Source organism: Pseudopipra pipra, chromosome 17 (assembly GCF_036250125.1).
Source record: "Pseudopipra pipra isolate bDixPip1 chromosome 17, bDixPip1.hap1, whole genome shotgun sequence".
Taxonomy (NCBI): domain Eukaryota; kingdom Metazoa; phylum Chordata; class Aves; order Passeriformes; family Pipridae; genus Pseudopipra; species Pseudopipra pipra.
The window spans coordinates 13,855,255-13,879,923 of NC_087565.1; the positions used below are offsets into that span (position 1 = coordinate 13,855,255).

At 42.4% G+C, this 24,669-nt stretch overlaps 1 protein-coding gene across 5 annotated transcripts in view; it reads left to right on the plus strand.

The window, feature by feature from the left end:
* The first annotated feature begins 72 nt into the window (after positions 1-72).
* ITCH (itchy E3 ubiquitin protein ligase) overlaps positions 73-24,669 on the plus strand; it is a 55,180-nt gene continuing 30,583 nt past the window's right edge. For 2 of the 5 annotated variants that reach the window (XM_064674294.1, XM_064674295.1), the window contains exons 1-2: positions 75-172; positions 22,817-22,907. In XM_064674294.1, coding sequence (XP_064530364.1) covers positions 22,838-22,907 — 70 coding nt within the window. In that variant the 5' untranslated portion in view covers positions 75-172; positions 22,817-22,837. Of the gene's footprint in view, positions 173-4,946; positions 5,046-9,809; positions 9,898-22,816; positions 22,908-24,669 lie in introns of all 5 variants that reach the window. The other 3 variants (XM_064674293.1, XM_064674296.1, XM_064674297.1) reach the window with 3 other exon arrangements.

A 24,669-nucleotide genomic window follows, 5' to 3' on the forward strand; every position in this document is an offset into this window, starting at 1 on the left:
TGCGCGGCGCCTGTCGCGGGGCACGCCGGGAGCTGTAGTCCCTGCGGGCCACCGGGGGGGCGGAACTCCGCGCCTGCGCAGGTGGCGGCCGACTTTGCCAAGTGCCTGTGGGAGGCCGGGCGGGCCGCGCTGCCATCTTGGAGCGAGGGACGGCGGAGCCGCGGCCGCGCCGGTGAGCGGAGCGGGCCGGGGGCCACGGGGGGTCGGGGAGGGGGGTACACGGGCCTCTGCGGGCGGCGAGGGGACACGCGGGGAGCGCGGGGCCGCTGCAGGGGGGCCCGGGCGCGGAGGGGCCGCTCGCCCCGGGAGGGGCTCGCTGAGGGCGGTCCCGCCGCCCGGGGCAGCAGCGGGGGCAGCAGCGGGCCCTCCCCGCGGGTCCCGGGACCCCCGCACTGCCCGGCCCCGCCGCCTCCTCCCCGCTCGGTGCCGGCGGCACCTCCGGTCCCGTCCCCGGCGGTGCCGCGTCCCTGCCCGGCCGGACCCGCCGGCCTGTCCCGCCCGTCTGTCCCGCCCGTGTCGCCGGGAGCTGCCCCTGAACCTCCGGCCTGCCGGGGACTCGCTGCCCACGGGGCTGTGCCCTCCGCAGCCCTGCCGGCACAGCCGCCTTCCCCCGGGTGTGTGTCCCCCCTGTCCCGGGGCTCCCTCCTGGGGCACGGGGGCTCGGTGCCCGTGTGCCGGCCGGGCACAGCCGTGCCGTGCGGGAATGTTCCCCGGCAGTAAAGCCCGGCTGCAGCCAGAGGTTTGTCCCGAGCCGTGTTCCCTCTTGTAAACACGGCGGAATGGCAACGCTGGTGCCACCGCTCTGTTTTGGAAACAGGGACAAGTTCTGGCTGTTAACCCTCCCGCTCCCGACCGGGCTGCCTGTGACCTTGTGTGCCGGTAGCGTACACATAAAGCAGACGATGATGTTTGAGGGTGCGTTTGTCCAATTTGCTCCGAGAATTCAGCTTGTTTTAATAGCTGTCATTTGTGGTGTTAAACAGGCCGAGGAACTCCCGATCTGTGTGTGGTGCAGAGAGAGGCAGGTGTAGCATTTGGGGGGTGTGTTGTGTGCCATCCTTTACCCTTGACGCTTCAGGAGACATCCCCAGCACAACTTATCTCTTTGGCTTAGAGTTGAAGAGCTCAGAAACCAGGACATTTTAGGCTATCCTTTCCCAATATATTACTGCTTATTTTAGTAAGTTTGTCATTGTTTGGTCTCTGCTACCCTGCCACTCAACCTTTTCAAAGAGAAAAGGAGAGAGATCTGGGCTGCTGTTTGTAAAAAGACATTCCGTGTGGAGAAACAGTACATCCAGCTACTGCTTGTATTTACCTGAGAAGAGGTGCAGGCATTTAAGAGCAAAACATGATCTGCAAGCTGTCTTTGGTTCTGAGGATTTTAATGCTTAAAAAAATCTTGTTTGAAAAAAAATTAATTCTTTTCTATCTTCTTGAAGCAGAGGCCCAAACCAGTTCTAATTTAAATACAGTTAGATTGCTATTCACTACAGCTGTTTAAATCTGAGCTTGCTCTAGTGTGCATTCTGAGTTATGATTTAGGGGACATTTAATCATTACACTGAATGCTTTCACCTCCAAGTGATCATTGGAATAATATGTAGCATTCTGATCCAAACTGGGTTTTCTTGTCTTTAAAACAAGAGCTGATACAGTACATGTGAAAGATGATGTTGCAGTGGAAAATAACTGAGACTTCTGAGAGCTAACTTTGAAAGCTTCTTACAGATTAAAGTTATTTTGGGGCTTAAGAGAGATTGAGAGAAGATTATTTATATGAATTTATTAGTTAAGGAGCATCACCTCTTTTTCTTCCCTCAATTTACTCACCCTTCCTGAAGTTTTGTTTCTTCTATGGTGGAACAGACCTGAAACATGAAGTTTCTTTGTTTCTACATTTCAAATGGTTTGGAGAAGTTAACTATAGAATAAATAAGCTCATAGGAAGACAGGTAGTAAAGTAGCATGATTCTCTTGTAGAGTTTGAATTAATCATTGTTTCTAGGAGAGTGTGCCTTAGACTGCTTGAAAAATAGGTTTCATTTTCTCCTATTTTACAGTATATGCAATAGATATTGTTTTTCAACAGCATTATCAATCAGTGATAGCCTCAACATCTTTTTTGAGTTTAAGCTGTTTAAACAAATTGGTAAATGTATTCAACCATACTGAAGTACTTTTCATGTAGCAAAACCAATTTAATTTCTGCTTAGAAGCAAGGAAAGGAAGGTGCAGGGTTAGAGAGAAGAAGCAACCCATGCACATGGTAATGGTGAAGCTTCTGGTTGTGCTGTAACTGGTGGAGTTTATTTGTAAGCCCTTTTGCTTGGGTGTCCAGTTGTGCTCATGTCACGTTCCAGTTTTTATCACTGTGCTGTGCTGAGGTGTAACTGTGGGAACTGCTTTGTGCCCTCACACCCAGGAAAGTGAACCCTGTGCAGAACCCAGAGCAGGGCTGGCCTCAGTTCCTGGCTGTAACTGCACTTTGCCCAGCTGCAGGAGCCCTTTGAAGTGTGTGCTCGCCTCAGAAGAGGAAGTAGACAAGCCATGATTATGGTTTAACTTGGGAGGATTCTGTTTTTCTAGTTATTTGCTTTTTACTGTCTCGTAAACTGAGTATTTTTAAAGGTTTTAGGTAGTCCTTCTTGGGTTTGGTTGGACTGTTACCTGAGCTAATTCTCTGTGCAGGTTTTGGAGAGGGAAAGGCAGTTGTTGCTCTTCATCCCTCTCCTCTGAGGAATAAAGCAAGAGAGATTTGGGCATTTTCTGTAAGTGACTGGTGTTGGGTTTTACTGTAGTGCAGAGTTGCTGGAGCTGAAGGACTGATCTTTTTCTTCATAAGTATTGCAAATTACTTTAATTTCTATTAAGTGATTAAGTGTATTGCAACAAAGTGGGAAAAAGCAGTTTAAAGAAGCCAAGGCCCTGTTTCATATGAGCAGCTCTCGAGTTCTGCCTGGAATTTCTCCTTTTACTCTACCAAAGCATAGCAGGTTTGTTCCCCACTCTGAGGAAACACGAGACCAGATCTTGTTGCACCGGTAATTCAAATAATTTTTTCATACTTGGCAGCATGTTGCTGTTCTTTTTTTTTTTTTTTTTTTTTTTAAAGTTTCATTACAGTCCTTCCATTTAGGAACTGATAATTCCTGCCTTCCACCCACCTGCCTGAGCTATTCTCAACTCTGCTGCTGGGAGAGGCACAGAACTACTGCCATGTTTGCATCTGCATCATTGATTCTGAACTTGGAGCTCACACTCAAATGCTGAGCAAGAAAAGGCCCATTCTCTTCTGGGGGATTGTTAAAGTTTTATTGGGTGGAACCTTGTTTCTAATCCAAAAGTGAAAGTTGAGTGACTCTCCTTTACTTGAAATGTGCAGATCTCGGGTTCTGGGTTTGGTAGGTGGTGATGTGGGAGCTGGAGTTTCAAGAGGAATGTGTCAATATGAACCTCTATAAAGTCTTCTGTTCTTTATAGATCTAACTTCTTGTCAAGAGTACCCTTCAGGCATACTAAGTGTTAGCTGGATACCTGGTAATCTTTTTGAAGTTTATTACTAAGGAAAAGGAAGATCAGGTAAAGTTTAAAGTGGTCTTGAAATAGAAGAAGACATGATAAGACAGGCCTGTAATCTGGTTCTGATTTACTCATTAATTCATCAAGTGGATAGCCATTTGCAGGGAAATATCCATCAAGAATATAATGTTTGTGACTGGGAACATGTTCCTTTACTGAAAAACAAAACAGGCTCTTTGATTCTCTGAGTTTCATGTGATTGGGGTGGAACTTTTGCCCGGGCAAGTCATTGATAACTTACTGCCCTAGTTAGCTTTGCATGTCCTGTACGATGGGAAAAGCAAAGGAAGGGTTGTTGCTGAGCAAGCTGAAGAGATGGACTGAGACACAGAAGAGTGGATTTGTGTTAATTTTTAACATGCTTTTGGTCAGCATCCATCCTTCGTGCCTGTTCCAGTCCCCAGTGCTAACTGTCTTTTAATTATGTATTAATAATTTGCTCTTGCTTAACTCTTAGAGTGCTCAGATATCCAAATTGTTATTTCTTTCCTGCTGGTTTCATAAACACTTGAATGGATTAAGACCTGTTGCTCTGAATACTCCATTTGTTCTTTTCTGACACCTTGATTTTTGTTCTTCCAGTGCCATGAGCTGCTGCTCTTTTGATGGAGTGAGATTTTCTGTATAAGGATTCCTCATCTTTAAAGTTTATTTGCTTTGGCTTGTCAGAGCCTGAATTAACTGATTATTGGATCATTTGGATTAATTTTTCTTGGTAGGACTTGCCTCTCTTAGTGCGTATACCTTGTGTGTTTATGTGTGTGTTTATTTGCTACTGCTGGAAGTATGTCACTTCAGGGACTAGATAACAGATGTGCTGGGCAATATATCAACATGTTCACACCATGATAATGTGTTTGGCCTAATCTTTAACCAGGCTTGCTATCCTCTGGGAAAGTGTGGCATATTTTCACCAGCTTTTACCTGAACAGCCTTTCCTCTCCATTCGAGACCTCCTGGGCAACCCTACATGTGAAGGTTTCTAAACTGAGAGAAAAGAAAATATGTGAGCTTAGAAAATGAAAAAGTATCAGAGTGACACCGATTTGCTTTTCGTCTCAGGATCCCAGAATGGTTTGGGTTGGAAGGGACATTAAAGATACCAGTTCAAAGATCACAAAGCTGCTTTGGTTCTTAAATGTCTGTGATTGACCCAGTGCACATGTTGTCATCAATAATGAAGTCTTGAAAGCAGCTTCTTATTCCAGCTGTTTGAAGGGGAGTGATGTGTATGATGCTTACAGGAAAGAGGAGGGAAGTGCTGAAGGTTTAGTAAAGCACTCTGACCACCTCACTCTATGTTGAAAAAGTTTCCAAACTAAACCTATCTATCCGGACTAAATAGCTGTCACCTGCCTTCTCAGGTGAATACTGGCCACGTGTCACATTTCTAATTCCATTTAAGTGTTCATCACCTAAGGACACAGAGGAGAAGTTAGAATCCAGGGGCAGTACTTCTGCAGGTAATTGGCATGTTCCCTTTTGTGCATGTCAAATTGAGTTTGTCACTAAGATAACAGAATCCTTTTTACCTTTTGCAAGCATGGCATTTCCTGTATATTAACAGCAATTTCTAGAGCAATGCTGCATTTATTAAACATTTGCCTGAACCAGATCTAGTTCAGGTCAATGAATAAGCTATGGCAAGGCAGCAGTGTTCTCATTGTTCTTCTATGCACCCATTGGATCAGGGTATTTAACCCCTGTTCTGAAATCTAGTTTGGCCAGGTGGATTTGCTCTGTGTGGAGACCTGTTGACATTGCTGGTGGTTTATTTATTTTATATTCTCCATGGTTTAAAGGTTTTAAACATAGCCCTGTGAGGTGTGGCATATCATGAGTTTGTTCCTTTCCTTTCCACTATCAGAATTACAAGACTTATGGTAGTAAGTACTCTTAGTAAGGTTTGAGTTATTAAAATAAAAAATAACATTTAAGGAAAGTCTTGCTTTCATCTGGGATGTGAACAAAATAATACAGTCCTGAGGGGGATATTAGAGGTGAAAATGCTGTCAGACTAATGCCTGTTCACTTTGAAGCTGGGAAGCTGCCCAGTGAACTCTACCTTTGAGTGGAGGAAACACCAGCAAAATGGAATTCCCAGTTAAGGGTGGGTGATAGGGGAGGTGAGAGAGGAGGGACTTCAAAGACATTAATGATAGGAATGGGATCTATTCTGAGAGAAAGCCTATGTCACAGCTGGGATTCCTTTGCTTTCTGCAATTTCACTTCCTGTTTTTTAAAATAGTAAACTTTCTACTTTGTATTTTGCATTTCTGCCTTCATGACTTCTAATCAAACACAGTAAGGCTCTAATGTATCACAAACTAGATAAAGTGGTGGAACAAAATTTAGAAGAGCAATTGTCAGAACTCCTCACCGGGTTGAGACTCAAGGATATTTTGCTGTTTAAGAAGGTCACTGCACAGCATTATAACCCTGTGGACCTGTACCTTTATTCCAGGGTTCCTTTTTGGTTTGCCCCATGGTGCCTGGACAGGGAAACCGTGATGGGGGGGCTGTACTGTGTGGGATGTTCACACCGAATTACTCCCCCTGCATAGTGTGCTTTGCCAGGACATGCAAAATATGCCTATTTTATGTAAAAAAAATTTTTTTTGCAGTTCTCAAGGCTTTTTTCTTGAAGATTTACTGGGTTTAGGCAGCTCAGTGACTGTCAGTTTAGCACTGGAACTGGCACAAAGGCAGGGAAGGACTGTGAGACCGTGTGAAGGGCAAGGTGGGCTGTCCCTGTGGCACTGGGGAGCTGCTGGAGGGGAACTCCCGGGCTGCACTCCCCTGAGGGCTCAGCAGCTGCACTGCTGACACTTGTGCAGTTGCCTCTGGCTCACTTTTTTGGTTTAGTTTTAGTTTAGGAGCCAGTTCTAAACTTCTTCACAGTCCTGTGGTCTTCCAGTTGGCAGTATGGAGAGCCCCTTGGAACTGAAGGGTGTAATTCATGTTTGTTGTTAGCAGATGGTCCTGTTCTTTTTTTTTTTTAGTGTGCAACTGTCAGTTCTTCATACAGAAGGTCTAGGATGTAAAGACTGTCATTCAAGGATTTCATTTATTACTATAATTGGAAACAATGGGTAACCCAGAATTTCCAAAGTCTACTTTACCTGCTTCTAAAGGGCAAAGGAATTTTAGGGCAGCCCCACAAAAACCAAGATTAGGGGAAATGTTGGGAATATTGAAATAGTGGTACAGTCCTAAGCCACCTTTTCCCTGTTGTTTCTCTTTTATTTTTCAGAGAGGCATGAGCTGGAGCATAGCAGGCAGTCAGATTGTGCAGGGTTGGGATGGTTGTGTTGTCCCCTCCTGACCATCTGGTCACTTGCAAAAGATTCTTGGGAAGCAAGTAATGGACTTCCATTGCAATGAGAAAACATGAAGATGATTCCTCTGGAACTCAAGATTTTGCTTGCAGCAGTTTGCAGTTTTGGAAAAGACAGTGACCTGTAGCAGAATTTCAGATAACTCAGGGTTGACTTAAATAGTCTCAATACTTTTTTTCCCCCAGAAATTCTAATTTCCATTACATCTTTTGGATTTGCGTGCTCTGCTGTAGTAATAAATAATTTAGGTTGGAAAGATGCAACCTTTATTTTTGGCTGACATTGGTTTTCACACACAGGAATATTACTTTATTTTATTGCAAATACTAGATTTCCAGTTCTACTTTATTTGATTGTGATGCTTAAGAATATTCAGAGGAGCAGCTTATTTTTCTCATGGGGCAATATATGTGTAGTTATACCTCGGTACCAAGTTACCTGTGAGAATTTCAGTGCTTGCTCTTACAGCTGTGTCAGAGTTAATCAGCAGGAACTGCCTCACACCATCGACTTTGCTAAAGCACAAACAAGCAGCAGGTGACCAAGAGCTTTCTTTTTCGAGAGATTTCAGATCATCAGCACGTTACAGTTGTCCCTGGTAGCAGGGAATGATTCATCACTTCTTTGATGAGCCTCCCAGGTTGGATTGCAGAGCTGTGCACTTTGTTTTGATTTCATTTATTGCTCAGGTACCTACAGTGACAATCTGTTCAGCAAGGTTTTGTAGGCAGTGTGTTTCTCCTGAAAGCTCCATGGGCATTTTTATCTGTGCTCTTGGGAGCAGTGGAGCTGTGTTTGAGGCTCTCTTCATTGCTGCACCCACAGAGGGAGGTACCTTGTACTCCTTGAACCTTCCTCAGTGCTCCTGGACACTTAAAACCAGGTGCACTGTGTTCTGGACAGTCCTGCACAGCACATCCTGAAGGATCATGTTTAGGTTCATGCAGGCACTGGAATTATGCTTGTGGAAATTGTATCTGCTGCATTTGAGGCTTCCAGGTGACGGGATCAGGGTTTCCAGTCTTTTAGTAGGCAACAGATCTTACCAAAGGCTGCTTGTAAAAACCTTATTTAAAACAACTGTAAGGGCAGGTGAAGTTGCAATGACCCCAGGTAATGCTGTAATTTAATGGTGAAGCTTCCTGGGTTTTTTCATTCCCCAGAGTTAAAGCCTTTCTGCAGGTTTGTTTAAGTGTGTGTACAAACCATTGATAATGAAATGTAGCTCTGAGAAAGGAATGGGGAAATGTGTGGAAGCAGGCACTGAGCTGTAAACAAGGAGGAAAACTAATGGCCAGAGATGATGAAATCCTGTGTGGATGCTGTCCTCTGTTAATAACTGAATGTGTTAACTGCTGCTGAAGAGGCTTATTCCGAAGCTGCAAGGTGGGTGGTGAAACAGAAGGTGGTGGCCTTGTATTTTGTTTTACTGAGCGAGTTTGTAGCAGAGAAATTGTTTCTTATTGACACTTTGAAAATAACGCCTTTGAAATGCCTTTAAAAATAGCTGTGATACAAAAACCATTGGTTTCCCTCTGATTCCAAGTCACAAAATAACCAGCCAAATTAGTTAAAGCTCAAGTGGTTCTCCAACATATCTACTGATGTCAGTCTTTTATCTCTCTTCCCGTGAGCATCAAATTAAGTTCTGCAGTTTCTGAAATTTGCTCCCGAAGGTTAATGATTTCTACCTTTTAATTGGAAAATATCATAAAGCATAATGTGAACTGTGGTGCTGTGTGGGTATGTCTGTACTAGTGAGATAGGGGAGGGAAATGTGGGAACTGGAAACGAGGGAAGGTTAGTGGATATGTGAAAATCATAAGGTTGATGTGGTAACGTTGATGGGAAGTTATCCACTTGGAATGCAGCTGTTTTATGCCTCCAAAATTAAGTTACCTGTATATACATCCCTGGGATTTTTGGCAGCATCATTTTTGTTTGGTTTTAGTATCAGAAGTGAAACTCCACTGCCATTCCCACTGAAGTTTGGATTCATTTATATAGACACCTAGGAGAAGCTTTTAGAAACTGTTAGAGAATCAACATCCTTTAAGTGACACTCCAGCCTAAATTTGTCACACATGGGATATTTTTAATGTAAAATAGAGTAATTAGTTTGATTGAAAGTGCTGCAGAGATTGGGACAGGAGCTTTAAAGAATCATGGGAGAGATGCAGAGCAACATATGGATAAATGTTATAACAGATTTGCTTGGGTGAGTTTTTACCATATGAGTTAAAATGAAGGAAATATGTAGAAGTATCAACAAGTTAAGATGTCTTTTCAAATAAACAGACTATTAACCATGATATTCAATGACTTCTCCATCTCTGATGTTGTGTAAATAATGACAGGATACCACAGGTTCCAAGGCAGTGATATGTAAATGTTTTATGAGGTTTCTTATCAGGGCAGAAGAGAATGAAAATCAGCCAAGAGAGCAGTGTGCATGTTAAGTGTCCAGTAGCATTTTCCTGTTGGGACCTGGCCTTGATTTCTGCATATTCTTCAGTCTCATGTTACCTGACTGTCAGTAGTTGGAGCAGGTAACACTTGGGTCTGTACAGTCCTGCACATGGTGTAGAAGATTGACTCAAGCTGTGTTGCTTTGTTCTTTATAATAGAGAGCAGCAATGAGGGAAATGGAAGTAGTTTTTAAAACTGGGAAAAAATACCTGGTGTAGGTTTGTGCATGAATTTCAGAGTAGGACTTGGGAAAAGCTGTAGAAATTAGAGGGACACTGAAGATGAAGATTGCTGAACCTGAAGAAGGTGTAGTGCTGACTGATGCAGTCTGTACTATTCAAACTAGTAAAACATAAACTGGGCACTGAAGGAGAACCTCAGTTTGAAAAAAAAGAATAACCTCTCTAACTCTCTTGATAGGTGTCTCTTTAGAGGAGGAATCTGCAGCGAGACAGACATAAAGAGAACAAGCAGGAAGAACAGGACAGGAACAACTGGAATTATTGAGGTAGTTTTAGGGGACTCAAAGAATCACAGAATACTTGAGGTTAGAGGAGACTTCTGGACATGGTCTGGTCCAAACCCATGTGCTTAAAGCAAGGCCAGTCAGAGTGGTCAGTAACGTGTTCAGTCGGGTTTGGAATGTCTGAGGATGGCAACTCAACCTCTCTTGGCAATTTCCCCACTGTTCAGTCACCTCAGTAAAATAAATAACTCCATCCCATTTTTACATTGAATTTCCTGTGTTTTAATTTGTGCCCACTGCCCATTGTCCCATCCCTGAGCACTGCTGGGGACAGCCAGCTTTTTAACCCTTCAGGTATTTATACACGCTGATAAGATCCTCCTGAACATTTCTCTTTTCCAGGTTTACAGTCCTGGCCCTCTCAGCCTGTGCCCATATGTCGTGTTGCAATCACTTTGTCATCTCTGTGTCCCCTGGCTGGTGTCACACCAGCACATCTGTGCCACTCTTGATGTGGGGAGCCCAGAATTAGAGTTGAAAGGAAGGATGACCTTTCCTCTCCTGCCAGCGATGCTTTTCCTGATGCAGCCCAGGCTGCTGGTGACCCCTTTTTCTGCTGTGAGGAAGCATTGCTGCTTGGTGTTCAACAGCACCAGTGTTTTCTGCAGAGTTGTTTTTCTGTCCAGCTGCCCCCAGCCTTTACTGGTGTGTGGGTTTATTCCTCCCCAGGTGCAGAACTTCATGGAATTTTTGTTCCATCAGCATATTTGCCGAGAGTGAGCTTGGTCCCATTGTCCAGGTCATAAATGGAGAAGTTAAACTGCAATACCAGGAGTGTGGAAATTCACTCACAGGAGTTGAGGGACCTTTTTGCTTTATTGTGGCACAGTGTGGACTTCACTGAGCCCAAATATGACTTCAGAGAGTCATTAGAAAGATTAATTTTGATGAATGATTTTCTCTGGAGCATAGAATGAAAAGCAAGTTTGTTTCAGTTGTTCAGCACCTCTGTGGATGCTGAATACTGCTGGAAATTTATCCTCCTTCTTAAAAGAAATATTTATGCTTACATACAGTACTCAGTTACTGCATTTCCTCCCACATGAGACAGGTAGTTCTGTGGTCCAGTTCATCACTTAGGCCTCAGAAACACAGTCTGTTCCCCTGGTCGATGACACAAATACTTTGTGCTTTGACAGACTTTTTTTTTTTTACCTACAGCACTCATCATTCAAGTTAAATATATGCTTTAAATGCAATCTTGATCTATTTGACTAAAAAGACTGTGATTTTTCCCTTAGTTTTAACTGCTGTGGTCATGTCTTTCTAGTAGTTTTGTAGAAACAATTTTCTAGCCTTGATTTTGTGCAGAAGAAGGGACAAAGCAGATCTGTCCCAGTGATGGAGAGTGGGAAAATTGGGGGTTTCCTTTTTAGAATTTTATAAAGGAAAATATGCTGAGAAAAAATCTCCTCTGGAACTGTGAAATGAAGTGAAATGTGCAAGCCTTGAAGGGACTGAGTCACATGGTCACATGTGAAAATACTCCTGTCCACACTGGGGGAATGAAAGGAGGAGAAGAGCAGTAATGCACAAGAGAGAGCTCCAATCAGTGGGTGGAACTGGGACCTGTGGAGGTTTCCACAGGGCCAGAGTGCAGAGAGGACTAGGGCAAGGGAAACAGGGAATGCATCTTCATTAGTGTTTTAATTGTTGTAATTCATACAAGGAGTGTGAATCCACTGATTGTTCTCACAGACCACACGTGGATTGGACTTGTGAAATGAGCTTGGGTCAAGGAAGCTGAGCTGCTTTGGGATGAAACTAAACTGGAGGCTGTGGTGCTGCTGGTGTGGGACTGAGGACTCAGGGTAGAGCTGTTCCAAACTAGAGCTCCAGAAATGTGTTCCCTGTGGGTATTGGGTCTGCCTGGCCCCACTCCTGGTACTTCCCTGCTCGTGGATGTGGGCACAGCTCCAGCAAATCCGATTAGGGGAGGGATGGGGAGAGTTCAGAGACCCTCACCACTGGGAAAAGGCTGTTAGCACTGTAAGAGAAGCTGTAACAAAAACCAGGTCTGCTACAGTGTTTCTGAAAGGTGTGGGCAAGGAGTTTTTAGGATGATTACAATACAAGAGGTGAAAATGGGTCTGTAAGAAAAAAGGGATCTGTTTTGGCAAGTAATTCCCTCAGTAAGCTTAGGAGCCGTAAGACAGTGCAATGAGCTGATACAAGCTAAAGGGTAATTATTTTGAAATGCAACTTTTAGAAAGGAATTATTTTAATTTTCTGTGAATGTGTTCAATATGAACAATTGTTGAAAATGAAGAAGCACTGAAGGTCTTCAAGAAGAAATGAAACAAAACAGAAAGAAACCCAAATTGATAAAAAGGAAAGCATTTATATGGATTGTTATTAATAAAAGGCACAGAGGAACATACATCTTAAGGTGTTAAAGGAATAGCTGTTGCATTTACTAAGTCCAGAATTATTTTTGGAAGACAACTGGAGAGTGCTTCCAAAGGAGTTAGCTTGGGAACTCTTCTCAGTCTTTCAGCTGAGAGCCGTATGAAATGAATGTCCAAACGTGTAGTGGAAAAATTACTGCACTTCTGTGAATTAAATCATGTAACAAAATAGATCTGGTTTGGTTTGTTTGTTTTAACTTTTAGATTTGTCCTGTGGTTTTAGCAAAGTAGTTTGATATATGGTTTTATGAAGTAAACAGTCTCTTATCAAATGGAAGCTGCTGGTGATTGAACTTGATTGGAAGGCGTCCCTTAGGCTGGAAAAAGTTGTCTTTGGAGTTCACCTCTTTGCTCACTCTTTTTCCACGTTATTGCAAGTACGAAGAGCAATGACATTTCTAAGGACTGCATCTCTAGGTAACTATATTTTAGCTTTCCTGTTCAATATGTTTGTTTCTTTTGCTAGGTTTCAGCAGCAGTGTGGCCCGGAGATGTGTAAGGGCAGACATGCTAAGGATGGAAGGCATTGTGCACCTTTATGCCTTAGGAGAATAGGATATATGTTTGTGCAAAGCCTCAGAGCCACTCTCTTTGTTGGCATTGTATCTGGAAAATGAACATCTAGTAAGATGCCTTGATTATAACTTGTATTTTGCTCCTAGTTGAGTGTACTGAAAGTTAGAGACACTGACATTGATGTTAGCCCTGTTTTGGGGGGGTGTTGGACAGGATGATCTCCAGAGGCCCTTTCCAGCCCAAATGTGTGATTCTATTAAAAAAAAAAAGGGTGGGAGAGGAAATTGGAAACCAATTCCTAGAAGTGTGTTCTTGTTTTAAGATCCCCTTGTCTCCTCCTGTGCTCTTTCAGTAACACATTTTCACTTACATTATTTTCAGATCGTTTTTAGGCAGTGTTTTGGTTAAATGCACAGCATAAGGAGAACAGAAATACATGGGAAGGGTCTGAGAGATGAAAGGATAAATTCTGCCTGGTAGTTGTTTAGACTGTGCAGAAATGCCTGAGAGTAAAACCAAACACACTTTTCTCATCCTGGGTGAATTTTCTCACAAGGCTTTGTACCACCACTTCAAAGTCAGTGCCTGCTCAGTGTATTTTGTCTCCTTAATTTCCTGGGCATTTCATAACAGGCAAAATTTTGGGTTTTTTTTTGGTGTATTTTTATCTTTTCAAGTTTTCATCACGTGTTTTACGTGAAATAACTTTTGATCCTTGGATATCTTTGTTTTAAATATGGAAATGTTAATTTCCTGACTATTTCTCCTAACTCGTTGCGTTGCAAGAAAATTGTTAAAACTGCAAAAAGAGGAGTAAAAGGAGGGTAATATAAATTATCTCTTCCCAGCAATCATGAGTTAATAGATTACAAGTACGAAAATTGCTTAAGGGGGGGGAAATAACTTAAACTTTTGACGTGATATTTTTGATCTGGGTGATCACATTAAGATTATATTGTTGCCCTAATTAAAAATTAATTGAATAACATGAATAAGTAGCTTATAGCTTGTGGATTTATGTGACTGTCTCCCTCACTACTGTGTCACACAGCTGAAGCAGTGATAAGCAGAGGCCTCCAGAAAAATTCTTTCCTTCCCTTTCCCATAGCAACAGGCAGGAAGGGACTTTGGGTAAAGTTCTCAAGATTCCTTTGCATGCTGTCATGGTAAGGTCTAAAATAACCTGTTGCCAACACCACCATGAATATTTGACTGAGGTGCTCCAGGCTGGGATTTGTGCTTTGTAGGAGCATTAAATGCTTTTGGATACCTGCTCAGCTCCCTGTCAGCTCACAGTTTAACAGTGGCTGCTCACAACTGTCTGGCCACACTGTCTGCTTTTCCCTGCAGAAAATTGTCTTCCAAGGTTTCCACTGAAAAAAAATGTTGGTTATACTTTCTAGGTGCTTTCTTTGTAGAAACCTGGAAATAAAACAATTGGGGTTTTTTAGAACTGTAGTATAAAAGGGTTTGTTGCTTGTCAGGGCTCTCTCACTACAGGCCTGCCCATTACATTGCTTCAAGCTGTCTTTTTCTCTCTCTGAGGAAGGATGTCCCTGAAGTTATAGCACAGATTATTTTTTTAACCTGTATTTCCAAAAGGTCCATTTGGGACATGGGTCACAGTACAAGGAAGTGAGAGAATTAAGAGGGAGGGCTGGCATTAATTTCTACAGGACATGAGAGTTCTAATTGCTAGAACTTGATGCCTTTATTTTGTTAGAGGTCTATAGTAACAGTCTAATGACAGGAATGTGTATGGTCAGAGGAACTTGGGTGTTTGGAGATGCTAAAAGGGTATTTCCCCATGGAGTTCACACCTTAGGGCTCCCTTACTCCAGCAGGAAAAGGCAACCAACAGTGAGTTAGAACTCTTGACCTCCAGGGTCAGCTCCCAAAAGAGGGGGACTAGAAAAGAGTTTTGTTCATCATGAACTAGATAAAAGAGCACAGACCTGTGTAACTGAGCTTTTACCTTGTGAGTGTGTTGCCAGCCCGGGATAACACCTGGAAACTTTCAGCCATATCTGGTTTTCTTGAATGAAAAGCAAAGTCTTACCTTGCTACCTGCAAAGCAGCTGCTTCCCTTGCAGTCCACATATTGTAACTTTGTTCTGGTCGTGAACTCCCACTGGAAATTTTCCTGAAATCTCATCACAAAAGATGAAACATAATTCTGAGTCAGTGCAGTATTGTATTGAAGCTGTATGATTACAAAAGATTTTTTTAAAGGAATTTTTAAGGCCAAAATGAGTTTCTAAAAGCAGTGGTTTGTAAAATGCAGGAATTAATCCAGTTAATGTCCAGTTAATACCAGTAAATCCAGCAATTTAAAGATCTGTTTAAGGTTGTGGTAGTTAAATTATTCCAGTTTCACTGTCTTCTCCTTTGTCTTCTCAACATTGGTTTAATTCTCTGTCCTGGGGTTACCAGGCATGTTGAGTTTAATTGATCTTGTTTTCCAATGGTGGTATTTAGGAACCAGCCATTTCAAGGATTGCTCTGTTTCAAAGATTACAGCAGTGAACCAGTTTTAGCTTAGTGGTTTGCATATATGAATTGTTGTCCTCTTTGAAATGGATTGTACCACGAGAAGGAAATGGCTGAAACAAAAATAGACCATCTCTTTGTTTTCACAAATGGTTTTAATTATCCTGTGCAGCTCTCTGCAGTGGCTGCTCTTGCCAGGCTTTTTGGAATCAAGGCATATGATGTTCGTGTACACTTTTGTCTTTTTTTCCCCTCTTAAAAGTTAGTAGAAGTTAACATCCTCATAGTTAGAGAGGAAATTCAGTGGAAAGGCAGCTAAGTTGGTGGCAATGCCTGTTTGGTCCCTTTTGTCCTGCCTGCCACAGTTTTAGCCAAAGAACAGCCTCTGGTTGGGAATTACTGATGTACCACTGAAAGAGGGAAAAACTGTCAAATTACGTGGTTTTTTTCTTTGAATTTTGTGTGTTGCAGTTCTGTTTCTTTATGTGTCTTTTCCCCAGTTCTTTTATTCAGTGTCAAATGCTACCTGTGTGTACCAAAAAGTCAGATGAACTCTTTCTGCTGAGGTGCAGGTTTTACAAGGAGGCTTCTCGCTACAGAGAAATGCTAATGACTGAATTCTCTGTAATTTTGATATAAGTCTTCAGTTTGAGAGGCCTGAAGACAGTTTAATTTGGATTGCAGGCAGTGTTGGGAGCATTTTGCTCTCCTCTGAAGTTGATGGACCAGTTTTTCTAACCAAGGAACGCTGGTGATCCCAGGTATTGAGGGAAGAGTTACAGTGTGAATATCACTGAGTGTCTGGCCACAACATTTCCAGCCTTACTCTGCCTTTCCTTGGGCAATGTCTTTGTTTTGACAGGCAGGTTAAATGTTTTTCAGCATTGCCATCTTAGAAACTTTGGATTCTAAGTGTTCAGTTTGGATTCTAATGTTCAGTTCTCTTTTGAAGTGGTAGATATTTAGGCAAAACAAGGAATCAGCACTCAGGATTACTGTTGCATAAATAATTGTTTCTTAAAAAGTTGTCTGAGGCTGTTAGTGTTTAGTTCCTTAGTCTTTGCTGCTGTAATTTAAAATCTGTTGGTGACACAGCCCTTTTTTGATGCCTTTGTGGGATATCCATGTGCTGTCACACTTTACCATTCACGGAGCATTGAGGTCGCGGGGAACTGATAAAACCCAGTGTGAGACTTTACAGGAAGGGACTGTGGTACTGACTCTTCAGATCTCACACTGATTGTACTCACTCACTCTCATTCTCCCACACATTTCATTTACTCCTCTCTCTCAGACCCCAGGACATTTCCATGTGTTTAGCTGGGATAGCCAGTGTCACTTGTGCGCTCCAGGGAGGATGGAACTGATGGGATCTGTCGCTGTTTATCTTGCTCTGGCTTCCTGTTGGTGACAACAAACTACTTCATAGACAGATATTTTATATCCTTTGGGAGTCAAGAGCTGTTTTTTGCTAGTCCTTTGCTCTAGAATCTGGCTCAGTTCAGCCCCCATAAATCTTCAGTGAGGGCTAATGGTGGTTGTTTTTTCCTTATTTGGAATATCCGTATCTCTAAAGCTACAGTATGTTTTCCTGTTGGGCTGACAGGAAAAGGAATGACATATGTGATGTGACATAACCCTGCTGGCAATTTGCTCTTTGAGGCACAGGCTGTTTTGCTGGCCAGGCATCTGCTGAAGTCTTATCAGAGCGAAGGCATCCTGGCCTTGACACAAACACTCCTCAGTTTTATTCCTGCAAGGAGTGTCTTTTGTTATCAATCAAAGCCATTTTAGCCTTTGTTTTGCTGATTTTAGACACACATTTCCATTTCTTCTTTGTTCATCTCAATGGAACATCTCCATTACATTCTCTACAAGGTGTGTTTGCTCATAGCAGGAAAAGATTCAATAAATTCAGTTCTAGAGAACAGATTCAGATAATCTCACTTGTAGAATTAGACCTGTTGATTTAGAAGGGCTGTGACTTCTGACTCTGATACATCACTGTGCTTTGAAAGGGTGCAGAAATGATCCTCTGTAAAGAGATGTAAAAAAAAAAGTGATTCCTGTGTTGAGCCAGAAGTACAGTGGATTGTATATGCTGTATACATGGATCAGATATGGAAAAAAATCAAAGAACACAATTTGAAGACACATAATGGATGAAGTTTCTGCTGCAGTGTCAAGAATTTCTCATTAGCAAGTCCAGTGTAGAAACGGGACAAGAGTTGGGCACCTCCTTTCCTTTGTTTTGTGGTTTATATATCTTGCTTTTCCCTCCTTGCAGCCTCTGAAGGTCATGTCACTTGGTTTGCTTCCCAAACTGATTAAATTGTATTTCCCACAAATACATTTTTAGCCAGTGTATTGAACTGGCTCCAGTGTTATCTCTGGGTCGGGATCTCCCTGGCTGTTCCCAGTGCAGCTGTACCTGGGTGACCTGAGTGTGGGGCTGCAGGGAGCTGGGTTTGTGCTGCCTCTGCCAGGGGAGACAGGACCACACAGCTCAGAACTCCAAGCCAGGGTCATATTTGTTCGGAAATGGGCATTTTCAATGTCAGCAGTTGTGATACAGCACAGGCTGCTTGGATTTTCCAGCCTCCCCAGTAAATGGGGGTAGTGCTGCTCTCACAGCAACACCAAAGGAGCCAGGCTGCGCTTTGTGTTAAACCCTCTCTGTTCCATCCCTTATATAAATATCCCTTGATGCAAACCTCAGGATTGCTTCCCTTTCCAACCTGTACTCAACACTCATAATCTGTGTCTATTCTTTTCTCCCTGGTTGATTACTCAGCAGTCTCTGCCTTTCTGTCTGTCTTTTGATTTGTTTGGGCAAACCTGACCATGGCCTAAAAACTTATCTTAAGGGGGGGAAAAGTGTAAACCACTAAAACCAGCTTTGTCAAACCACATTTTACTTTAAAGATGAAAGTTGAACAGTTAAAGTAACTGCAAATTTGCTAAGCAAGTAAGTTGCCAAACTTGCTGTCTCTGCCTGGGCTCTGTGTATTTACAGCTAACATTAAAGAGAAAAACCCTTTTCCACAATATGCATATCTTCAGTTAAAAAGAGGCTTCAGTGTTTTGGGGGAAGGAGAGAAAGCATTTCTCCAATTTCTCACACATAAAGTCCACGTATTATCACATACCCGCTGGTGTTACATCTTACATGCAGTTTTGTAAACAGAACTTTGTATATTTTATGCTCTTTCCAGAAGTCTCTATTCCTGTGACATAGTGAGGTTTTCAAAACCATTGATAAAATTACCAGGTGTGTGAAAGAAATCTTTTCATTATGCAATTTTTTGTCTCTATTATTGAAGCAGCAAATGCACTTTGAATTAGAACACCTGTAGAGAGCAGTTGAGCCTGTTCTTAAAAGTAATTACTAAACATAAGGCTCACAGCAGCCAACAATGTGCAATTATTTCAGTATTTTTTGAATTATAAAGAGCATGTACCAACATATTTTCAAAGCTGAGGGTGTAATACACAGTCACAGGGTTTCATTCTCACCTATGTGTCTTCGATTCTTTTAAATAAATATAAAACAAAATTCCTGTGACACTAAGTCAGTTCTTTACCAGATGAATTCCATCACTGAATAAAGCCAGATAAATTGGTGTGACACTGAAGATCTCTCAAGCCTTTGATAGCATTTTTCTTCTGTTTATACTGTCTGATTTTTTGGGGTAAGGAGCTCCTTCCAAGCTTCTGGGATTAAAATGCCCCAGCAGCTGGAGCAGGTTGGCCCAGCAGCATCCCCACTGCTGGGAATGCTCCAGGGGGGGTTCAGACAATGCCAAAGGATGCTTGGTCTGAGTTTCCTACTGTGAGGCAGATTTATTTAAAGCACCTTTGTTCCAACCTGCCTGAGTACCAGCAATAGCAGAGGCAATCATGAAGCTGAGCATAATTTCTCTAACAATTTACATGTTAGAGTAGGATGTTACAAAGCTAAACCTCCTGGGGAGTAGGTATGGAGCCACTGAAGAGGTTCGGGCAACCATTTGAGTGGTTTATTTTTAACGACAAGATATTCTTTCTGAACTGTGTCTCCTTATATGCCAAAGAATTTGTCTGGTTCATTTCTGAGAAAATTATACTTGTGTGATCGTGCTCTGAATATCCATTGCACTGCCCTGCTCTGTCACAGCTGTCAAACCTTTCAGCTTTCATGTTCCTAAATCTCAGATTCTGGTGGGTTTCTTGGAAGTGGGTAGCAGCATCTGGGGGAAAAATGACAGTAGGAGTTCACTATAATTTAAAACAAAACCAGAACAACAAAAAAACCCCAAAGCAAACCCAAACCACACCAAATCCCTAAATATCCACGAAGATGTGTGTAATTTTCTACTGCAGAAAAAAACTTAAATGTGCATTCTCAGTTGTTTGAAATTATAGTTTCAACCTGTGAAAGTACTTGTTGCATTACACTGAATTTATAAAGACATTTGCTTTTCACAGAATCCTAAATATTGTTTGTATTGTAATAAAACTAAATGGAAATACTTTAATAATGATTGAGGAGTATATGTTTTCTTATTTTGTTCTTAAGTTTACAAGTAGCCCTAGGCTGGTTTTGGATTGAAATCATCTGCAGTGTTACCATTAAAAATAAGCTGTTAATACAGTAGTTTCTTGCACACAAATTAAATCCGTTTGGTGTATTTGTTATATAAACAAAGAGAAGTAAAATGCTAAACTTTAATTAAATACAGAAATCAGCTGGATGTGTGTGACTGGTGGGGTTATTGCTTTTTGCACTCTTTGTGCTTCTTTCGAAGTCTAGTTCATTGATCCCATGGATTCTTATTTGGCTAATTAATCTATTGTAGCTTTGTTTCCTAAGAAAATGAGGTGTATGTGATTCCACCTGCCAGTCCTGCTCTCTTCTTCCTCTTTTCCTGTGTGTCCCACTGCAGACTTCCTTAATTACTGATCCATTCCAGCTAGAAGTGGATGGAGGTGAGTTGTGAAAACTCTGGGTAGAGTATGTCCAGGCATGGCAGGGAAGGGACTGGAATTAGTGCCCAGCTGAGAGAAAAGCTGCAGTGGGCATTCAGTGATTACTCCTGGCTGGAAGCCTGGCATGGAACCAGCTGTTCCACTTGTGGAGCCTTTTTCAGCCGGCACTTGAGGGGAGTAGAAGAGGCATTGGAGTCAAGGTATTGGAAAACATGGAAAGAGAAACAGGGCTGTTGAAGTGCAGGGCACTTTGTAAATTGCTGCTTCTTCCTCTGGAACTCTCCTTTTTCCTGGCTGATTAATGGATCTTGCTTTAACTGGATTTTTAGCAAGCGTGCCAAAAAACTAAGGCTCTTCAGTTTTATTGTTCAAAAATAATTAGAAACTTTCTGGCAGCTGAGAGAACTTAAACAATGTGTAATGTATTTTCATGGGTTTAGAAATATTGGGAGGCAGTAGATTCCTGGGATTTTCCTTGAGCCAGTCGTTGGTGAAGGCTTTGTCTCCTGACACTCACTTGTACCTCCACACGTGTTAACTTAGGAGGTGGCTGCAGGACACTCATTTCAGAAGGGATTAAGCTGCTGGATTTTTTTGCACATTCTCAATGAAAATGCTCAAGTGTTCCTAGAATCATTTTAATAAGTGTATTTGCAGGTTAGAAATGAAAGTTACCCTTCCCATGTGCTTCTGAATGACTGTTGTGAGGTGTAAATGCTTATTGTATGAGTTCAGTGATCACAGGTGTGTTCTGTGCAGTGTTATTGCTCCAGGTGGGAAATAGCAGCTCTTCTGAAAATCTGAACTCCTCCAGACTATTTCAGTGCTGGTCTAGATGTGATCTGATTGTTCTCCTGAAATGTAAAGGATACCCAGGGTGTTTGGTAGAACCAGTCACAGGATCAGAGTTAAGAATTGTCTTCTAAATGTTTTAAATTTAGGGTACTTTTTAAATACTTCTATTAAAAGCCTTTTCACTCTAGCACAATTTAAATTTGTGTGATTCACATCTGAAATTTAGTAATTGAACTATTAACACCAAATACTACTGAAGTGAATGGTTAGTACTGGTTTTGGTGGTGTCACATTCTGCAGTGGGGAGCACTGGCATCAGCACGTTGTAGGATGCAAGAGCTTCCCATTTCCCCACTTCCAAATACCCATGGAATTACCAATTTCACAGCAACTGTCACAGTATACAGACTTTTGCTTCAAATTGCAGCCTGTAAAAAGAAAGTTGCCATATTCAGATCTGGTCTCCTGGTACAAATTCTTGTTTGCTTGGCCCAGAGAGGCTGGGCCTGCCTGAGGTGAGATAAACTGCTGTGGTGTTATCAGCTGGTCAGGTCACACACACAGCCTTCTGAGTCGAGGCAGGGAGAGCAGCAGCTGAAGCCAACACGTTCCTGTCCTTGTTGGGGTCATGCTGTGTGCAGAGAATGCCCTGAGAGCCAGCAGGTGCTGCACAGAGGGGCAGGGATGCTTTGCAGTGGGTTATGAGCAGTGTGGAAATGTCCCAAAGGAGGGAGCACGGCAGGACAGGCAGGGATGGAGCTGTATCCAGCAGGCAAGTTGGAGTCTTCAATAATCCATTTGTTATCCATTGGTTTATGTGCTGTGGAGTCTTATATCTAGTTCAGCTGGGAGGGGATGTTGAGCTGAAAATGTGTTGTAAAAATGGAGAGAGGAATATCTGGATATTCCAAAGGGATGCCTGTTCTTAATATAACAGCACACCACTTCATTTCTGTTGGTGATATGGAAGCTCTGTAATGTGTATTGTCCACTTCCTCCCCTGCCCCCAGAACCAAATACTGAGTTGAGTTCAAAGGGTAGGAGGGATGTGTGCTGCCTCCTGGGTGGGAGGATCAGGCCAGCCCAGGTGGGAGGGTTGGGGTGTGTTAGCTGTAGGAACTGAAGGTTGTCTTGCCCTCTTTCTAAAGTGATGTATTTCCTTCTCTAGTTGACTGCTTTGTAGAGTTACAGCCCATCTGTAGACTTGATCTGACCAGGGGAAAACAAAAAACATACAAAAGCTGGTAGCTCTAAATTTGAAATTCACTTTTTAATTTAATAATTTATTTTCAGTCTTTTTGCTGCACTTGTGGATTGTGGGTTGGTTTGTTTGTTTTGTTGTTTTTTTTTTTTTTTTTAAAAACCAAGTAATACTTGTCATGGGAAGATAAACTTAGCCAGGAGTTACGACATCAAAACAGGCAGGTGTTCCAGACATGAGAGGTACAGCAAACTTAGCAATTAGAACATCATTGACTCAGTTAATTGGCAAATTGAAGTGACAAAATCAAAAGACCTCTTTTGCCTTGGACCTGAGCAGTTACAGGTTGTGTAATAGAGACTGAGCCTTTTGCAAAGCATATTCTGCACTTTGGGGGAGTGGAAAGGAGCTGGACAGACAAGTGTGGAGGTTTTGCTTGCAGAATAATGTATCTACAGGTGAAAAACCAGATTAACCTTTGATTTTCTGAGGATTGAAATGTTTATCTTCTCTCTCCATCCAGATTCAAGATCCAGCCCATATTATGGCTGGCAGTGGGTCCAGATCAGGACCAGCCAGTGGGTTGTCCATGAAATCACAGCTCCAGATCACTGGTAAGCCTTTTGAAATTACATATCATTTCTGGTTAGAAATGTGGAAGTGTTTTTCCCACAATTAACCCGAGGTTATGATGATGTATTTTGGGAAGTTTTGAGTTGTACAAAGCCCAAGAGAAGTCACACAATGCAATTGATGGTGTTATGCTGTCAGTACTTGGTAGAAATAGAGCTCTTTTATTTAGGATTTTATCTTAAATGCATTTTGAAATGATACATTTTTGTGTAAAAGAGAAAAAGGAAGGAAAAATTCTTTTTGAATGCTGTTTAGTAAATGGTTCAGAGCACTCCTCTTGGAAATGGAATAATGCATTATGATACTGCTTACACTTACTGAAACCTGGCAGAATATCAAATCTGACACTTTCTCCTGACACTCTTCTCACATCTCTAACTAAGTGAACCTGCACTGCTGTTCATTAAATTTGACTTATTGCTTCTCCCTTGTTACGTGTTTTTATGCCCACCATTGCCAAGGAGCTTTAAGAAAGGTGTTGGTGAGAGTATCACTGTAATTGAGCCCCTGTGGATTGTTAGGGAATGGATTTACATGGCATGCTTTGTTTTTTGTAGTGCCTCACCAACAGAGCAGCTGTTGAAATGGAATTACCAAGGTTGCTCACTTCTGCTCTCTGGCAGATTTAGCTGAAGCACTAAAGCTGAATGGGAGATCTGGGGGGATGTGCAGGTCTGTGTTGAGAAGCATCAAGAGTAAACTTGGCACCCTCAGCGTGGAAGACCTGTGGAAATCAGAGAAATCCTGTCCCTGCAGGTTGATGTTGGAGAGAAATTGCAGGAGGTTTGGAAGGAGGTCCATCCTCCACATAGGGGTGGAGAGCAGAGCCAAGGATTGAAGTGGTGGTTGATGCCTCAGGCTTTCTCCAGCACAGGCCTGGGACTCACATAAAGACAGGGAAGTGGAATGAATGCCTCAGTGTTTGGAATTGAGACTACTGAGATATTTGAGCAGTTCTGAATTTCTGTAGAAGTTCAGCCACAGTCTGCAGCCAACTATTGCCTGTGCAAGCAGGTGTTCCCTGCCCTCTGCCCTGCCCTCAGCTCCCCCTCCTGCTGCCCTCCTTGGTTTTGAATGAACTTTCAGAGTGTCTGGGGAAGAACAAACCTTCAAAGTAGGGACAAATCTGCTGATTTCTGCTGCCTCAAGGAAGGTCTTGAGATAATTAGTGGTGTTGAGGCAGAGGTGCTGGAAACAGGAGGGGAAGGGATGGGGAGCTGTTTGTGAAAATGAAGGAGTTAATGTCTGTGAGGTGTCTGTAATACACAAAGAGTTTCCCTTGGGAGCAGCTCCCAGCAGTTTATACTAAGCTACTTCTGTAAATCTCTAAAGGAGCATAGACTATAAAGGGAATCTGGGCAGATTAGCCAGATGGGCCTGAATTAGTCATCCTTGTTAAGGAGGTAGTGAGTGACAAACACATAGGAGAGCCAGTTGTTCTTTGTTAGAACAGTGAATTCACTGGCTGATGGAAATGATAGTATCTTAAGTGCTCTTTTGTGAGTTTAGTGTTGCCCAGGAATCCAAGAACACTCCTGGGAGTCAGATGTCAGGTGTAGACCCATGTCTTAAACAGAGGCAACATAACCACTGTGTTTGGAAAGACAGGAGCATTGCACTCGATGTTGAATGCTTAAAAAAACATTTGAGCCCCCAAACCCACCAACCAAAAAACCAAAACCACCCACCAACCCCCCACATTAAAGCTCGGGGGCTGCAAGGCCTGTCCAGGTTTGTTGTTTC